The 19,332-nt window shown below is 34.5% G+C and overlaps 1 protein-coding gene across 3 annotated transcripts in view; it reads right to left on the bottom strand.

Moving 5' to 3' along the window:
- LOC111055890 (suppressor APC domain-containing protein 2) overlaps positions 1 to 19,332 on the bottom strand; it is a 42,107-nt gene that overhangs the window by 12,320 nt on the left and 10,455 nt on the right. For all 3 annotated transcript variants that reach the window (XM_039430559.1, XM_039430561.1, XM_039430560.1), the window contains exon 4: positions 17,378 to 17,663. In XM_039430559.1, the coding sequence (XP_039286493.1) occupies positions 17,378 to 17,663 (286 nt within the window). The remainder of the gene's footprint in view (positions 1 to 17,377; positions 17,664 to 19,332) is intronic.

Here is a 19,332-nt window from a genome sequence, read left to right as displayed (position 1 = left end):
TGTTTGGAACACTTCTTCCCAGTTTTTTCCTTGAAAAAGGAGTGCTGTATCGTCAGCAAAGGCTATAACTCTACCTTGAATTTGAATGGAGCACAACTCATTTGCAAAGATCGAATACAAAATTGGTCCTAAAACTGTTCCTTGAGGTATTCCAAACTTCATGGAACCCTCTGCACTCATATGGTTCTCAACCTTTGTTTTTTGCTGTCGATTGCTGAGGTAGGATCTGAACCATTCAAGTGGCACTCCTCTTATACCTATTGCCTCAAGCTTTTTTATTAATAAGTCATGGAAACAGAGTCGAAGGCCTTTGCTAAATCTAAAAATACTGCTAGACATTTATTCTTTTCCTCTAAATTGCTAGTTACAAATTTTGATAATTCTAGTACAGCTAATTCTGTACTTATACCTTTGCGGAAGCCAAATTGGTTAGGAGAAAGAATATTATTAATTTCTAAAAAGCTTATTAATCTTGATTTAACTAGTTTTTCTAAAATTTTTGATACATTGCTAATCAGTGAAATAGGTCTATAATTACTAATAATTAGTTTATCGCCTGCTTTATGTATAGGTCTGACACAGATTTGCTTCATTGCTCTTGGAAAAGTACCATATAACAAGCTCAGATTAAAAATATGAGTTAAAGGCTTAGAAATTAAATCTTTTATTCCTTTCAAGGTCCTGTTATCTAATCCATCTAGGCCTGGTGCACTATTGATGTGTAAAGAATCAATTGTGTTTATTATTTCCTTTTCATCTATGGGGAAAAGAAACATATTACTCTGTACATGCAATTCTGGTACATTATCTGCTATAATTTCGTTAATATTTTTATTCAGACTCTCAGATATTTTGTTAGCCATACTCTCTCCAATATTAACAAAGAAATTATTTACATGACTCAATAGTTCTCTAGGATTATCTTTCAGTGTGACTATGTCACCATTAATTTTCAAAGCATTCAGTTGTATATCCTTTTTCTGATCTGAATCTGTAGCATCCTTGATTATTTTCCATGTCTTCTTACATCATTGTTTGCTTCATTTAGTTGCATCTTGAAATAATTTTCTTTTGTAGTTTGGATGAGTGACGTCAGTGTATTTCTGTATCTTCGGTAGTAGTTAGCGAGTTCTCCGTTCTCTGGGTCCAGTTTCCTTCTTCTATTTAGAGAATCCCTTGTTCTTATAGCTGAGATAAGTCCTCGTGTTATCCATGGTTTTATGCTCTTGATCCTCTTCTTTTGTCTGTAATGATGTGTATTGCTCTCCATATGTTTTTGTAGAATTTCTAGGAACTTTTCGTAAGCTGAGTCTGTGTTATTTGACTCAAAAACCTCCGTCCATTGTTCCACTCGCAGTCCTCTCCTCAAGCCGTTCAAGTTGACAGATTTACAGTTAGATGAGAGTTGACAGTTAGTTGAGCTCTGTTCATCCCCATTTGTTCTGTCTAACTGATGTTCTTCCAGTCCAAGAATTGTAATGAAGTGGTCTGTGATACTCGAGTGATACACGATTGGATGGATTTTACTTTTACAGTTGGTCAACATATGATCCAAACAAGAAGACGTTCCCGCTGTTACTCTGGTAGCCTTTTTAATGCAGTTCTTCAAACCGTGTTCACTCAATAAGTCGTAATAATCATCAAGTTGATAATGCTGATGTGGCTGTAGCGTATTAATGTTGAAGTCTCCTGCGCAAATAATAAGTTGACCTCTCAGTCTACCAAGCACTGTTTCAAAGTCCTCTAAAAACTCTGTTATGCTGGCGTAGGAAGGTGATCTGTACACTGCTAATATATTATATCTCTCCTTTGATGTTTGAAGTCGTAGATGAAGAACGTTGGCCTGTCTGATATTTAGTTCTACCGATTGTACATTGAGATTTTCCTTTGCATATACAATTACTCCATCATTTTGAGTACGATTATTCAAAGAGTGAAAAATATTGTAGTCCTTCAGTTGCTTCTGTGTATAATCTCTTTTGATCCAGCATTCTGTTAGTATTATTATATCGAAATCATGGGACATATCCTGTAGTTGAATCATCAGGTCATCGAAGTTCTTCCTAATACTTCTGATATTGAGAGAAAATACAGTTATATTAGAGTGTTGAAGAGCAACGTGGAGTTGTTGTTTATCCTCAATCACACTGTCCTCTATCTCATCCACGGAATCAAGTTCATTTGCCACATCCAGCACGTTATTATTACTCATCATCATGCTTATTCATACGCACCCCTCCATGCTTGTTCTCCTCTATTTTCCTCTGCCATCTCATTATATATTTATCATCAAAGCTTAATGTGTTTTTATAAGCAATGATATGAGATCATTCTCCGCTGTTGTTAGATAGTTGAAACTATGAGTGTGCCTACTGAGTGCTACAATCACATGACTTTCACTGTTATAGATCTCTAGATCCTTTGAATTTGTCCTCACTAGAATAACATTTCTATAAGTAAGACCTTGTGCTTCGTGTATCGTGTGAATTTTTATTGTTTTATCAATCCTGTCACCTAGTAACTCTTGAATAATTTTTTTCTCATTCTGCGTGTATGTTAATACAAGTGTTTCTGGATCAAGCTGTGGAAGACCGCCGTTAAGATGGTCTTCCTAATTGAGCGAAGAGTTCCACTAGTTGTTTCAATTTTACCATAGAATTTGGATAGTGCGCAGCATACATCGATCGGACATCTTCTAGTTAAAGTCACTTTCCGTGTGGGCTCACAAAAAACTGAAGGATGAGACCATCTAACTTTCAGTCCACTCCTTTCGATGTAAGGAATCTGTTTAGAATCACCAAGTAGGAAAACTTCGGAGCATCCTGATAATTTCGCAATGAAACCAATGTAGCCAGCATGCATCAGTACAGCCTCATCTATAAAGACACGATGATATTTCTTGCCCACTCCATTTATAATGAAAGATGAAACGGTTCTGTAATCTGATCTTATTATCTTTCTACAGTAATCCTTACCGTACTTATGAATGACAGCCTCTCTGATGTCTTTGATTCCTGCTCTTGTTTGACTGAGAACTAAATCTATTCCTGGTTTATGCTGGTTCAGTATTTCAAACGTCTTTCCACACCCTGGCACACCATCTATCCACGTAATATTAGGAAGACTTGAAGCAGAAATGTCAATTGATGATATTTTCTGATACAGCTCACCGTTTAACATGAGTTGTGTATCTCTACTAACAAGAATGTATTTTTCTTTTGTTAAGAATCTTTTATTACTCTCGTTGAATTCCACGTAGGTTCCTTCGTTATCCAAGCAGAAGCCCATTCTATAACTTTTCCTAGTTGGCCATAGAAATGTTCTTAGATTATTATCATAAATATTCATCTCTTTACGCTTTATCTCTATTAGGTACGAATAAGAGCTCAATAAGTTTTTTTTGTAATGTTAGTCAGAATTTCATAGTAAATAATAGAATTTATCTGATCATGTTGACTCAGAAGATTTCTGAGCTCCAGCATACTATTTATAAATTCATGTTTGGGTGGTTTTTCAGGTAAGTATCCCGTTGGACATGGTTTCTCATTGTTTTTCTCTTCTGGAATATTTAAAAATGTAAGATTATTTATACCCTTGTAGTAAAACACATATTTAATATGTTTTGTTGCCAAGACAGTACTTAAGAGATCAATACAAGATACATCAGCCATGGTTCCAAAAAAATCAATTCCAACTGTCAGAGCTTGTTTATCTGAAGCCCATTCATCGATCATAGATAGTAATATTTCTAGATTGGAAAGCAAGTTACTATTATCTGTCAATAAAAACAAATTGAGTATTTTCAATGTCTCGTCGAATTTCACCGACGCATCAATTTGCTTTGTTTGTGAAAATATAGTAGTTAGACTATTGAAGTAATCAATGCTCATACATTTCCTATTTACTACGGTAGCAATGCCCTTGGAATATTTACTTTTCCGTTTTTTACGCTGGCGAAGGAAATATTCAGGTCAGTGTAACCTCCAAAATTAAATACGAGTGATGTCCTACTTTTTGATCTTTGTTGAACTCTATATGTATAATTCAAATTACCTAAAATTTCATTAATATCCATCACAATATTTCCAGTCTGATTTATTATTTTTTGAGAACAATATATATTTTTAAACAATCCCATAATTAGTCTTTTCAATCAATTGCTGCAATGATTTCTGGTGGCTAGGACATTGTGGATCGTGAACTTTATGATTTGATGGCTTTTTGTTCTTCTTACAATTGCTACATATTGCTTCCTTGGCGGTATTTGGACAATCTTTAGTACTATGATCTTCAGCACAGTGACCGCAGACTTCACTTTCTTTTTTGCAATACTTTGAAACGTGACCAAAGCACTGGCACTTGAAGCACCGTTGAACCGAAATAAAGTCATTTAACCTGCAAGAAGTCATGTCGACAAAGACTCGTTTCCTATTTATTAGAATTCTTCTTATCTCGGGCTCACATTCAATGATCCAATGAACTACTTCCTTGTTCTTTGGTCCAACCTTGTAGAGAGGCTTACATCCGTTTAAAAATGATTCTTTTCCTAGTTCAGAGATAGCAAAGTTTTTGTTGAAAATACTCTCGGCTAGTTCCTCTTTGCTTAAATCACTAGGGACATCGTAAATTATTAAACGTGGCTTCCTATTCTGTGGTTCAACTATTTTCAATTTTTCATATTTCCAGTCTTCAACGCCTCATTTTCAATGATTTTCTTCTTGTCCTCTTCCGAATTCAGAAAAATCATGAGGCCACCTCCTCTAACATTCACGGTCTTTTTAACTCTAATATCGTCTTTGTTTTTGATATTCTCCCGCAATACATTTTTAATAATTCTACTGTTTTCCACTTCGTTCAGGACTGGTTTGACTGGCTGCAACATAACTATATGCTCCTGTGGTTGTAGTTTCCTAACATTGTTCCCTGCAACTTTATTGTCCTTCAATTTTCCTGGCAACTGCACCATATCAGCATAGCTTAACATAGGCCTACTTTCACTTTGTTTCATAGTGTCTACCGCCTTATTTATATTTTTAAGGGACTCCTGAATACCCTTATTAGTGTTTCCGAGCCCTGCCGCTAGCTGTGAAATTGTCACTGACCTTGTTTCTAGTTTGACGATTGTTTCCGACAATTCATTAGTTATTGAAATAAATCTGTCGAAATCAGCCCTCAGAACTTTTCTTTTTTCAAATTCCGCTTCCGCCCATAGATTAAGTTCGTGCTTTATCTGCTTTAAAAGTTCATAATCCTTTGAAAATTCATTGCTGATTACCTTTGATGTAGATTGCTCTGCTGGTTTCTCCATTGTAGGGGACTCCTGGACCTGTCCTGAAGATGATGATTGCTCCTGCTCTTCTCCCACTTCCTCGAATTCCGGAATTAATCCATATGGCGCCCTGACCGGTGATCTCATACGTAACGTAACGGATGGATTCACTAGTCTATCAGCTATAACTCACTTTTGCAATAATCACAACACAATTGTTATTATGTTCCGCAGCTCTAAACAACGATGTTTACTACTCGCGTCTCAATTAAGAATGAAGATATATAATGAAGAAATGCAGATATATTTGCTAATCATCAGGAAGAAATCTTTCAGCCAAACAACATTCAATCTGAAATTGATCCTGAATAAGATATAATAGATGATACAGAGATTGATCTAGTTTCTATAAATGAGGTTCAAAAAGAAATAAAATATAATCTGAATACCAAAAAAGTACCTGGATTTGATCTGATTACAGGTGAGATCTTGAAGAAACTTCCAAGGAAAGGTATTGCCATGCTAACATATTTATTCAATGCATCACTCCGATTACAGCATTTCCCTACAACTTGGAAGGTGGCAGAAGTCATTATGTTACAAAAGCCTAGGAAATGTCCCCAAGAAGAAAAATCGTACCGCCCGATATCTCCTGCCTGTAATTTCAAAGCTTTTTGAGAAATTGCTAATAAAGAGATTGACTCCCATCATAAGTAGCAGGAATCTGATACCAGCCCATCAATTTGGTTCCAGGCAGAAGCACTCAACCCTGGACCAAGTACATAGAATCACCAATGTGATAGAGAATTCATTAGAGAAAAATTCTATATGCTCAGCAATCTTCCCTGATGTGGCACAGGCATTTGACAAAGTGTGGCATGAAAGACTGATTAATAAGCTTCATAAAATTCTTCCCACTCAACTTGTAAAACTTTTTAAATCATACATCACCAACAATCTGAACAATCTCAGAGTAAAACAAGGTGACGACGTCTCTGAATTGAAGGAAATAAGGGCTGGAGTTCCACAAGGCAGTGTTCTTGGACTAGTTCTTCATGTGCTGTACACAAGCGATCTTCCTGAATTGGATGCAGTGGCAATTGCTACGTTTGCTGATGATACTGCGATACTGGCAGAAGGGGAAACAGTATAAGAAGCAACCACAAAACTACAGAATGCTAGTAACAAATTCAGTGACTGGACCAAAAGATGGAGAATTCGATTGAATGAGATGAAGTCCATTCATATAAACTTCACAAACAAAAATATCAATGATCCGATTCGAATAAATCTGAATGGGAATGTAGTACCACACAGTAAAATACCTTGGAATGACTCTTGACGCTAATTTGAAATAGAAAGAGCATAGATGAAAAGGAGCGAGCTAGGACTCAAATACAGTAAAATCTATTGGCTATTGGGCCGACAATTGCAACTACAATTGGACAACAAAATATTGATATACAAACAAATTCTAAAACCTGTCTGGACCTATGGAATTCAGCTTTGGGGCTGCTCTAGATCAACCAGATTCAAACATTCCAAAACAAAGTACTGCGGAACATGATGAAAGAGCCTTGGTATATAAGGAACAGCGATTTGCACCGAGATCTGCACATCCCCTATGTGACCTGTGAGATAAGACGATTGGTAGCCCATCATGAGTCACGTCTTCATCAAATTGACAACACCGAAGTCATTCAACTACTAGACAACACTGAACTCACAAGGAGGTTGAAGAGAACAAAGCCATTCTAGTTGGTGTAGTGCTAGTGAAGAGAAAAAGTATATTAATTAAAAGTGTAGTGAAATAATTTAAAGTAGTGAAATTATAGATTGGAACTGTAGGCTTCACTGGAAGACTTTAGCAATAAAAATTAATATTTTAGGATAAGAAATAGGAGAGCAAAATTAATGGTTAGTCCTAGTGACTAGCTTTAATAGAAATAATAATAATATAATATTTATTTTTATGATTTAATAATACATTTTCATAATTGCGATAAAATATTTCGGTAGTTCATTATTTATTTATTCATGGGATGGAGCAAACAATGCAATAGTCAGAAAATAAAAACAGGCTGTTGCCCAATACTTCTTCTACTAATTGATTTTGTCTCAAATCGAATAGATTAAAATGAACTTTATTAGCCCAAAAAACAGGATGTCACAATTTGACATATAGGCCAGTTAGTATAACATAACAACAAAACAATAAATTGAAAACAACACTCAGTTAATACAGTACAGTATGCATATACAATACTATTATATACGTGTATCATCAATTCATAAATATTCATGGAATCCTATTCATGGAAAAGCAATTCATAAATTCTAGTATTAAAGTTTCCTACATTCGTTTTCCTATCCATGAACACTTTAACTAAGTAGACTGGGTTACTCAAAAAGTTAGGAAAGTTTCTAAAATCTGTTAGAACCTCCTGTGAAAAGTTGCATCACCTCAATAGAAAGCCTATTCATTAATTTAATGAATATTTGAGGGACTTTGGTCAGTTTTAAGCAGTCTACTTCTGGTTACATTGAAAGTCTGATTGGATCTTGTATTATAAGAATGAATAACATTTCTTGACTCCATTTTCTCCGGATTCGCATTCAGAAACAGTAAGCATTTGAAATACATTGAATAAAGTGTTAGTATGTGAAGACCTTTGAAAATATCTCTACAATGTTCTTGATTCTGTGCTCTGGCGATGACTCTGACAGCCCTTTTCTCCATAATTAAAATGCCTTGTGCTTGTAAAGAACAGCCCCAGACTATCAGGCCATATGAAATTATGTGATTAGAAAATCGAGCCTCAAATTTTGACATTCAATAACTTTTTATGTGTGCACCAAATTTGGTGATTTTTTTTTAATTGTGTTCGTTATGTTCAGGACCAGGTTTATGGCCTATCAAATGTATGATCCGACTCTTTCCTACGGTCCTTTGAAAGTTTACATGTAATACTTATGGGAGTAGATTTGTGAGCTGGCCACACACAGAACTATAATTCAACTCATGAAAGAGAGTTATTATTGCATTCATTAATTACTGAAGAATATCAGAATAATTTACTTTTTTGGAATTTAGCTTAGCTGATATTCATCCTAAAATGGAAGTTGGAAAGAATAAGTAATTCTGTGTAATTCATATTGTATATCGCATATTTCCATCTATTGACAATCAACAACTATGAACGCATTAAATTCATCTTTGAAACACTGAATTTAACCTATGTATTTTTTTAACTCACCACTTTACTGATAGATATTATCAGCTATTGATTAAGAAGAATATGTTTTCAGAATAATAAATAATGCTGCATGACTAAGCTCATAGGAAGTTTGTATTGAGATGTAAATGAAAATATTGATTGTCAGATAAATTTCATGATTCACCAAATAATGTCAAGTATGATATCAGATACATTGCCTTTTTGGCGGTACGAAGTTCGCCGGGCCAGCTAGTATAGAATAAAAAACATAAATTTTGAGCCCAAAAATATCAAGTTCACCATAGCTACTACAGCTATGTTTCTCTATAGTCAACAAACGATCTGGCAAGAGTGCAGCGGTAGAACAGATAGAGCTATCTGATTTGTCCGATTTCAGACAAGAGCAAACCTATGTTAATTAAGTGCTGAATTTATAATGTGAATCTCACAATAGTATAATCAACTTGAATAGAATGTAGCATGAAAAACTACGCCAATTACAATAGATCGTATAGTATGCATTAGCATAATTAATTCCAGTTATTAACTAGGCTTTATACAATAGAATTTTATTGATCATTTTTACTAGGCCTTAGCGGCCTAAAATATTGAAGAAAGGAAAGTCTCCGGGACCTGATAATATATCATCTAATTAAATAAAATCAATATCTTATGCAATAGTACCTATTTTGTGTCACATCTTTAATGCGAGCTTTTCAGAGAGTAAATTCCCAACTAGACTCAAAACTGCAAAAGTGATCCCGATATTTAAAAGTGGATCTAATACAGAAATCTCAAATTACAGACCCATCTCACTACTCTCAGTTTTTTCAAAAATGTTTGAAAATCTTTTTTAAAAAAAGAATAATATCATTTTTCAGTAAAGTTCTTTCATAGGAATCAATTTGGTTTCCAGGAGGGCTTAAGTACAGAGCAGGCGCTTAACAAGTTCATGGCAGATATCTATCATGGGATCAATACACCTCATAAGTACAGAACGTCAGGTCTATTCTTAGACATAATAAAAGCATTTGACATTGTAGAGCACAATATACTTTTGGAAAAACTTTGTGCTGCTGGAGTCCGTGGGGTGGCTATCATGTGGCTGAGATCATATTTGTCAGATCGCAAGCAATATGTTTCAATTTCTAACAGTGATAGTGATTTGGCAATGGTTAAATATGGTGTCCCACAAGGATCAGTTTTGGGTCCAATACTATTTTTAGTGTACATTGATGATCTATTTTCTCATACTTTTTATGGATCCATAACATCCTTTGCTGATGACACAGCCCTAGCATACTCAGCCAAAGACGAAAGAGAATTGCATAGAATGATTCAGCATGGTCTATTTGATCTGCGATGTTGGTTTGATTGCAACAAATGCAGCAATTAAGCAGCTGCAATTAATGCAGCTAAAACCTACTACATAAACTTCTCTTTGACTGCAACTTTCAATTTCCCATATCCTATTAAATACCATCAATTTGGATGTAATTCAGTGGGTTGTGACTGTGAAGTTATAAAACAATCAGGATCCGTCAAATATTTAGGATTGATTTTGGACCAGAGTATAACTTGGGACTTTCACATAAGAAAAATGAAAATGTACCTTCTATATTTAGTAAAGACATTTTATCGATTAAAAGCGTTCTTCCCTGTATCTATTCTTTGCATGATGTATTTTACTTTTTCCAATTGTAGGTTGGAGTATGGCATTTCTTGCTATGCTTCCACATTCATGTCACATTTTAAAAATCTCATAGTTTTACAAAACTGTCATTAGGGTAATTTATGGTGCTAGTAAACGGGCTCATACTTTCACTATGTTTGAATCATTGGGGATTCTTCCTTTTAGATATATGTATGTGTTGAAAGTTCTATCCCTGTTTTATAAAATGAGTGGGGATATATATTTGATGGGAAGACAGATAGATATTGGACAAGACAGTTTGGTTACACGGCAAACTACACGAATGCTGGTGAGACTTCCCAAACCCAACACCTTTAAAATATGTTTCATTTTTCTGGGACCAAAATTTTATAATATCCTTCCTGAGGTAATAAGGAAGCTGAAAATTTGCAAACAATTCAAGAAACTGTTATATGAGGCAAAACAATTCATAGGGAAGAATGGATATAAATTCGCATGGACAAGAAATGGGAAAATCTACATACGAAAGGAAGAAAACTCCAGAGCAATTAGGGTTACTACTTTAAAGGAACTGCAACAAATGTCCAGTACAGATGATAAGACGATGAAATGAACTGTGAAATCCAGACACCCGGTTGAGTTTTCTTTTTGATATGAACGATTTCAACGACCTATGTGACAGTTTAGGAAATGATGTATTTATAACGGAAGAAATAGATGATTACTTGAACTATGATTTGCATTTGAATAGGGAAAATTCGAACATAATTAATTGCTTCAATCTTCTTAGTATGAACATTCGAAGTATCTATAAATTATATTTTAATGATTTTGTGGTAGTACTAAACAACTTTAAACTAAAGTTTGATATTATAGTTCTCACAGAGACATGGTATTCTGGTAATAAACCGATTGAGTTTAATATAGATGGTTATAGTTTGGTTAATAAGCCTACAAAATTGAACAAGTGTGACAGCCTATGTATTTATCTAAAAAAATGTTTTGAATTTAGGGTGTTGGATAGTGAATTGTTGGATGCTAATATGATTAGTATTTTGGTTGAGTTGGGAAGGAATTTAATCTTACAGATTGTTGCGATATATAGGTCACCAAATAGTAACACAGATAACTTTATCAGTAACTTGAACGACTATCTGAATTCTCTTCCAAAAGATAGAAATGTTGTTCTCGTTGGAGATATTAATATAGATATTTTGAGAACTGACAGACATTCACTAAGTTACTTAAATGTAATGAGTAGTAACGGCTTCAAGTCTTTTATTAATGGACCAACTAGGAGTATTGATGATAGTCACTCGTGCATTGATCATATATTTTTTTAAAATACATCAAATAATTCAATTAAAACAGAAACTGCTAGTATTCTTAAAGTAAATGTTAGTGATCATTTTGCAACTGCGCTGCATTTAAGTTCTAATCACATAACGAAAGAAAAATCTCTTGCTCAAAGAAATATAATTACTAAAATAGATTTAACTAACTGGAACTTACTTAAAAAATGAAAAATGGTTGTTTCTGTATAATCAAAATAGAAATAATAATGATAACAATAATGAAAGTAACAATGATAATCACAAGGAGGTGGACACGTTGGTTGAAAACCTTACTCATAAAATAAAAAAATATATAGAGCTTTCTTCTATAGAGATTAAGCTTAATCACAAAAAGAAACCACTTAAGCCTTGGATCACTCAGGGGCTAATCAACTCGATTAATAAGAGGGATAAAATGGCTAAAAAAGTAAAACAAGAACCTTTCAATACAAGTTTGAAAAATGAATTCAAATCCTATAGAAACTTATTGAATAATCTTATTACCAGCACTAAAGATAATTATTATAGAAATAAAATTGATGAATGTGGCAAAGATGCAAAAAAAATATGGACTTACATTAACGAGCTGCTAAATAAGGGAGGAAATGAGTGTAGTAGAATAAAACTGAATGCACAAGAATTAAATGAATATTTTGTAAATGTGGGTAAGACTTATGCAGATAAAATAGCGAAATATGAAAACCAAACTGATTATAAATTTTATTATAAAAAAGATAATTCAAGTCTAGAAAACTCGTTTTTTTAAAACCTGTCATAGAAGATGAAGTAAAAAATGTAATATATAGTCTAAAATGTAATACTAGTCCAGGCATAGATGGAATTAATAGTAAGATTTTGAAAAAAATAGCGCCTTTTATAGCTTGGCCGTTAACTTTTATAATAAATAAATGCTTTGAAAGAGGATTTTTTCCAACTTCATTCAAGATTGCTAAGATTAAACCACTTTTCAAATCAGGGGATAGGAAACTTGCAGAAAATTATAGACCAATTAGTTTATTAAGTTCATTGACTAAAATAATGGAGAAATTGATAAAAAAACAGATTATTAAGTTTTTAAACAAACACAAAATAATAGAAGAGAATCAGTTCGGTTTTCAGAGTAAAAAGAGTACAAATGATGCCCTGATCAAATTCTCGAACGCGGTTTCAGATCGTTTGAACCAAGGAAAGAAAACCCTAGCTATCTTCCTGGACCTAGCAAAAGCTTATGACACTGTGTCTCACGATAAGTTTTTGGACAAATTAGAGTGGGTTGGCATAAGAGGATTACCTTTGAAATTGTTCAAGAGCTACTATCTTGTCAAATAGAGCACAGATTTTATCACTTGATGACTCAGTAAGTGAAATACCTCTTTCATGCTATGGTCTCCCTCAAGGCACTGTCTTATCACCTATCCTCTTCCTGTTATATGTGAATGAAGTACTTAGATTAGAGTTGAATGGAGGGGAAGTATATTCATTCGCAGATGACACAGTGTTGTTGTATGGGGGTGAAACATGGAATGAGACCTATGAGACGGCCGCTGAAGGCGTCTCTACACTAAAAAGATGGTTGGATTTCAACTCCCTTAGTTTAAATATTAAAAAAACAAAGTATATTGCTTTTTCAAGGAGTATTGCTGGAAGAGAAGAAACGAACTGTGTACTTGAACTGCACATTAATTGTGAGAATTTTAACAATAATTTAGCTGCATGTAACTGCCCTGAAATAGAAAAAACCAGCCACATCAAATACCTAGGTATAATTATTGATGAAGGATTTAAATGGAAAAGACACATTGATTATTTGTGTGAGCGATTAAAGTTTGTATCCTATAATTTCTATAAATTGCGGTCCATACTCCAGATACCAATGTTAAAAATGGTTTACTTTGCAATTGTACAGTCCCTACTGCAATATGGATTAGTGGTTTGGGGGGGAGCATTCAACACTCATCTATTAGCTCTATTTGTAATACAAAAAATGATTATAAAAACAATACTAAATAGACCCATGATATACCCTTCTATTCAAGCCTTCAATGAAATTAAAGTGATGACAATCCGCCAGCTGTATGTATTGAACGTCTTTAAATACTTTCAGAGTAACAAAAATATATTTTTTAAAATAAATAATGAACATCAACGAACCAGATACAATATAAATAAATATAAATGTTATGACTCAGATCTGACAATCATCCGTAAGCAGCTTATTTATATAGCACCAAAAATAATCAATAAATTACCTTCAGATCTCATTGAATTTCCATGTATCAAAACTGTCCCTAATAACATAAGAGATTGGATTTGCCAGAATTTTTATTTTGATTTGAATATTTTGTGATTTTTTTCGTATAGGAATTGCGATTTGCCAAGATTTTTTTTCCCAATATATTTTGTGTTTTCTTTTTCTTCGTAGAAGTATTACGATTTGCCAGAATTTTTATTCCAATTTGAATATTTGTTATTTTTTTCGTATGGGAATTACGATTTGCCAGAATTTTTTATTTTCAATTTAATATTTTGTGAATTTTTTTGTTTTTATAAGAATATTATGATTTTCCCTCTTCCCATTTACCATGAAATGCGTTCTATATACCCTGTTTACACTGTATTTATGGATCACTATATGAATAAGAGAGTACCATAGCTATATGGTATATTAAGATACTCGAAAGATTTTTTTAATTTTTTTGTTGTGAATTCTGTTTCGATTCCTCGTTTCAGAATTTACTATTCTGTAAAAATATTTGCTTCTGTGCTAAATCAATTTAAATCAGGTTAAGCGTATTATAATTTCATCTCCTACTCCCACTGGCGAACAAGAGTCATCTTATGCCAGTGGTTTTTTCACTTACCGTTTATTATTATTACACTTTGGTTGTATTGTATTGTCATGTTGAGCTTTGTTTGATTCATGTACGTATATGTATTTATGAGTGTGGAATAAATAATTTGAATTTGAATTTGAATTCATCCGTAAAACGAAGTGTTGGCTATGGCTTCATTCACCTTTGGAAATTGAAAACTTCTTCAGAGTGGTAAGCTAAGTAAATAAATTGTCATAAAACCTAAACATTTCTGTTCTTCTTCTCTCTTCTGTCTTAAATTCTCTTTTCTGCCTTAAAATACCTATTGGTAGATTTATAGGTGGAGGCTTCCTCCTTACTGTTCACATGAAGTTTATATCACTATGTATGTATCACTATATATCACTATATATCACAGATATATGTAATAAGGGGAATGCACTGATGTGTCAATAATTGTCGAATATTGATGACTGTGTGAATGCGTGTGTGTATGTGTCTTATCTTTTTCATATGTCCCATTATTCAAACTCCTAATCACGGACAAGGGCTTTGCGGAAGTTCTTTTGAGAATAGTATTTTTGTTTGCATCGGTTCTCACATAAAATGTTAAGGTTCATTTCCATCATCAGTTGCATTATTCCAAAATGTTGATATGAGTTGTATACTTAAAAGTTTAAAGTTTATTTCTACTGTATTATTGATACATTATGATATAGTGCCAATCTTTAAATTGTTAGTTATAGGTATCTGATGAGATGTTTTGTATTTTGTTGTATTGCTGATGTAAACAATAAAACATGGAACTTGAAACTTGAATAGGGTGCTATTAATGCAGAAAAGAGCCATTAAAGTTGTGATTAGGGCTAGTTGGATTGATCACTGCAAACCATAGTTTGTACATTTACGAGTGATGATAGTCTACAGCCTGTACATATTCGAGTGCTTGGTTTCGGTTAGAAAGAATATTAATTTGTACACCAGGGCCAATCTGGTTCACAGTCATGCTACACGGGGAAATGGAAACCTGGTCCTGCCCAGGGTGAGATTGGAAAGATCCAGGAAAAGTTTTCCCATATCTGACATCAGATTTTTCAATAGGTTGAAACTATTGATTAAATAAGAGAGCTGCCTCTGGTGAGCTTTAAGAAGCGGGTCAAATCATGGCTGATTGCCAACCCATTCTATTCCATTCATGAGTTTGATGAGTCTGACCCAAGCACTATATAACTAAGTAAATTGACTGTGTAAAGCACTAAGTAGATTGACTGTGTAAAGCACTAAGTAAATTGACTGTGATAATAGTTTCTATGGTTTTAGTTTGTCCACAATTTATTGTAAAAGTAGGTATAGATTAAAATTAGAATAGGCTGTATAGACGGTGATAGAATTGAAGTTTAGTAATTGTTTATTGATATTTCTGTATTTTTTTTTTGTGAAAAACCTAATAGCTTTGAAGCCTGCTCTTGCACTGCATGTTGTGTATTATCTTTATTTATGTATTGTTATTGTAATTCTGTTAGAAATTTTATTGTAATGACATGGCCTAATGTACTGTATGTATTTTCTGGCTGTAATAAAAACATTGAATCAACGGCACAGTATAAGAGACTACCAGCATCACATAGTTTCACCAATAAGAATTACTAGGACAGTCGGCTTGAATTATCAGTGAAATTTAGAACATAAACGCCCTATACCATAGGATATCTTCTTATGTTATCTTTTCACTATGGATATACTGATCAGGCTATTGCCCAAAACTTGTTCTATTTTTCAATTTTGTATCAAATCGTCTAAATATTATGTAGGTTATGCCAATATAAATTTATATTAATGCCTTTCACCATGGAATATATTCTTATGCTATACATATTTGTTCTATGGTAATACTGCCAGCCATTCAATTTTGTTAAGGAAGCTGGAGTTGGTGAGTGTGAGAGATGTTGAACTGGAATGGTTCAGGTCCTATCTCCTGGATAAGTCTCAGTGTGTGGAAATAACAAGGGAAGATAATTCATTACTTATCGGATAGAGTATCAGTGAAGGCTGGTGTATCACAGGGCTCTATACTTGGCCCTTCTGTTTTTGCTTTATGTAAATGATGTGCCACAAGTTATATCCCAGGGTAGTTTTAATGTATGCCGATGACACATCATATATTTGCAGCTCTCAGGATGCAAGTGGGTTAGAAATAGAATCTTTCTTGAACATTAATGCCATAGCCCAGTACCTTTCTCTACTCAAATTAGGAATTAATGAATCAAAATCCCATTTTTTTGCAGTTTACACAGAAATAATTCCAGGATAAATCAACTTATTAATGTACAAATAAATGAAAAAAAAATTAACCAGCCTCATTTCGTGAAATTCCTAGGGGTTGCTCTGAATCAGCATCTTTCTTGGGATTGCTATACTGATCAGCTCTGTGGGAGGATTGCATCTGGAGTCTTAGCACTCCGCCAAATTAGAAGATTGAATGATACCAAACTCATAATGGCAGTCTACCACTCACTCATAGTGTCACACATCCGCTATGCCATTATTATGTGGGGTGGGACGTGCCAGAGTTTGGAGAGGGTGTTTAAGATCCAAAAAAAGCTGTTAGAGCGATCAAAGGTATTATGCCTTTAGAGTCCTATAGGAACCACTTCAGAGAATTAGGCATACTGACCGTTCCCTCTATTTATATCTATGAGGTGATTATGCATGTTAGAAGAAAAAATATGACTAGAAATGCTGATTCGCAAGGATATAATACACGAAATAGAGGAGACTATGCTTCACTGTATCACATAACAGCTCTTTTTGAGAAAAAAACCTACATATATGGGCCTTAAATTTATTAGACAGCTTCCTAATCATTTGAAAAATTGTAAAGATGTCGATGTTTAGGAGAACGAGTTGAAAAGTTTTTTGATGCTTGGAGTATTCTATACCACAGAAGAGTCTGTGTGTAGAGAGGGTTCCTTTGTGTGATTTTTTTCTTCTTTTTTTGTATTAGGTATTGTATGTATTATACATTCTTGACAATTCCTATACTCTGATTAGAGTCTGTGAAGCTTTAAAAAACAAACAAACAAACTGACCAGCAGAGAGACCATCGCCGCTGACGCGGTTGGGCGGCAGTCGCATGAGGCCTAGCTGCCAGTTATGAAGGGCAGTGCGTATCTCCGCGGTGCGGTGGTCGCGCTCTCGCTCCCGCTCCAATCCGGCGGCAGTACGCGGAGGCTTGGGCGGCCCCATGCTGTACATGGGCTGCGGCTGCGGTTGCGGCTTGATGATGGGAATGCCCACGCCTGAGTCACCGCCCGCCATCACCAGTTGCGGCATGCTCAGTGTGCGTTGTTGCGCCATTGCGTTGTTCGGTCGCACCTATTACAACAAATTCTAATTTCATTTATTCTCATTTTAGTTATTCAAATTTTGTTTTAATACTAATCGCAGAACTTGCTAAGTATCGTCTATAATAAAATAAGAGTATTGATGTATGTTTGTATGTTAATTTGTAAGAGTTTGTAATTCAAATTCCAAAAAACAGCAACAGATTCTCACTTTTCTAGCTCTAGGGAAGGATGGGTAAAGTGGCCAGATCGGGTAAAGTGGCCATTCGACTTTATGCTGTTTGTTAGTAATGCATTCTCGTAGAAAAAATGCCAACTAGTCGCCAGCCAGTCGGTCATTTTTGTCCGTGACTTTGGATGCTCTACTGTTAATGGTTCCAACAAAATTCGCATTTTGCTGTTTCCAACATCACATAGTTTTGGTAAGTGACAAATATCATTTGATACTGTTCAATATTAATAGGTGTCATATCTATTTGCTAGGTTGCAGCTGATTTGTTTATATTTCATCTTTGAATACATTTTCGTTTGATAGTTCATTGTCAAGTTGGTTAGTTTATAAGGTATCTTATTAGTAATGGCGTCCTTTCGGGCAAAGTGGCCACTCTGTTAATGACCACTGGCCACTTTGCCCGCCCCTTTATTTTCTCATCAGGTAAATTTTTTTGGCTATCATTGAGATAACCTACCTATAGACTATTAAGATTAATAACATTAGGCTACTTGAATTATTTCATTTATTTATTTTTAATCATTTCAAAAACAAGATATTGCAAGGAACAGCATGGTTTTATACCCATTCTCCTCACACACATTCATACTCACTCATGCATAGTCATCATTTCCATAAACTGCAACTCATATTTCTCATTCAAGTAGAGGTGATGAGTGAATCATAATACTGTATAGAGTTTGGATTGAATTTTGAATAGAATGGAGTCCATAAGTAAAGGTCTATGGGAGGTTCTTTTGAGTATGATATGAAATGAAAATATTCTCTATTAGGTGGGGTTAGCACTAGTAAGTCCTTTCTACCATTCAATCTCATTCACAAATAATACAATATGGGTATGCATGAATAAATAAATAAATAATTGGCTGGATGCAAGCAGATATTTTTTTAAAATGGTTTGAACACTTCCTGAATCATTCAAAGCCTTCAGCAGTCACCGGTGCTCCTCATATTGGACGGGCATGCCACACACACTAAGAATATTGATTTCATCAACATGGCCAGAGAAAATCACACGACTGTGATATGCTTGCCTCCCCATTGCAGCCACAAACTGCAGCCTCTGGATGTATCCTTCATGGCACCCTTCAAGGCATATTACATTCAAGAGTGTGAAATTTTCTGAGGAATAACCCTGGACGAGCCATCACAAAGTTTCAAATCAGTAGACTCCTTGGTGAATCTTTTTTGAGAGCAGCTGTGCCCTCAACAGCCATCAATGGTTTCCGAAAATGTGGAATTTTCCCATTCAATCCAGATGTTTTCCGTGATTATGATTTTCTACCAGCTGATGTGACTGACATCCCAATTATGGAAGAGAAAGAAGAAAATCAAGAAACAAAAGAAGATTCTGGACCTAGTGGTGTGAATGAAGATATGAATAGAAGCTCATTCAATGTTTCTACAAGAGAAATTTTGCCTCTTCCAAAAAAATCCCAGATTGTGCAAAAAAGGCAAAACAGAAAAA

Source organism: Nilaparvata lugens, chromosome 6 (genome assembly GCF_014356525.2).
Source record: "Nilaparvata lugens isolate BPH chromosome 6, ASM1435652v1, whole genome shotgun sequence".
Taxonomy (NCBI): domain Eukaryota; kingdom Metazoa; phylum Arthropoda; class Insecta; order Hemiptera; family Delphacidae; genus Nilaparvata; species Nilaparvata lugens.
This window is presented reverse-complemented; position numbering and strand designations above follow the sequence as displayed.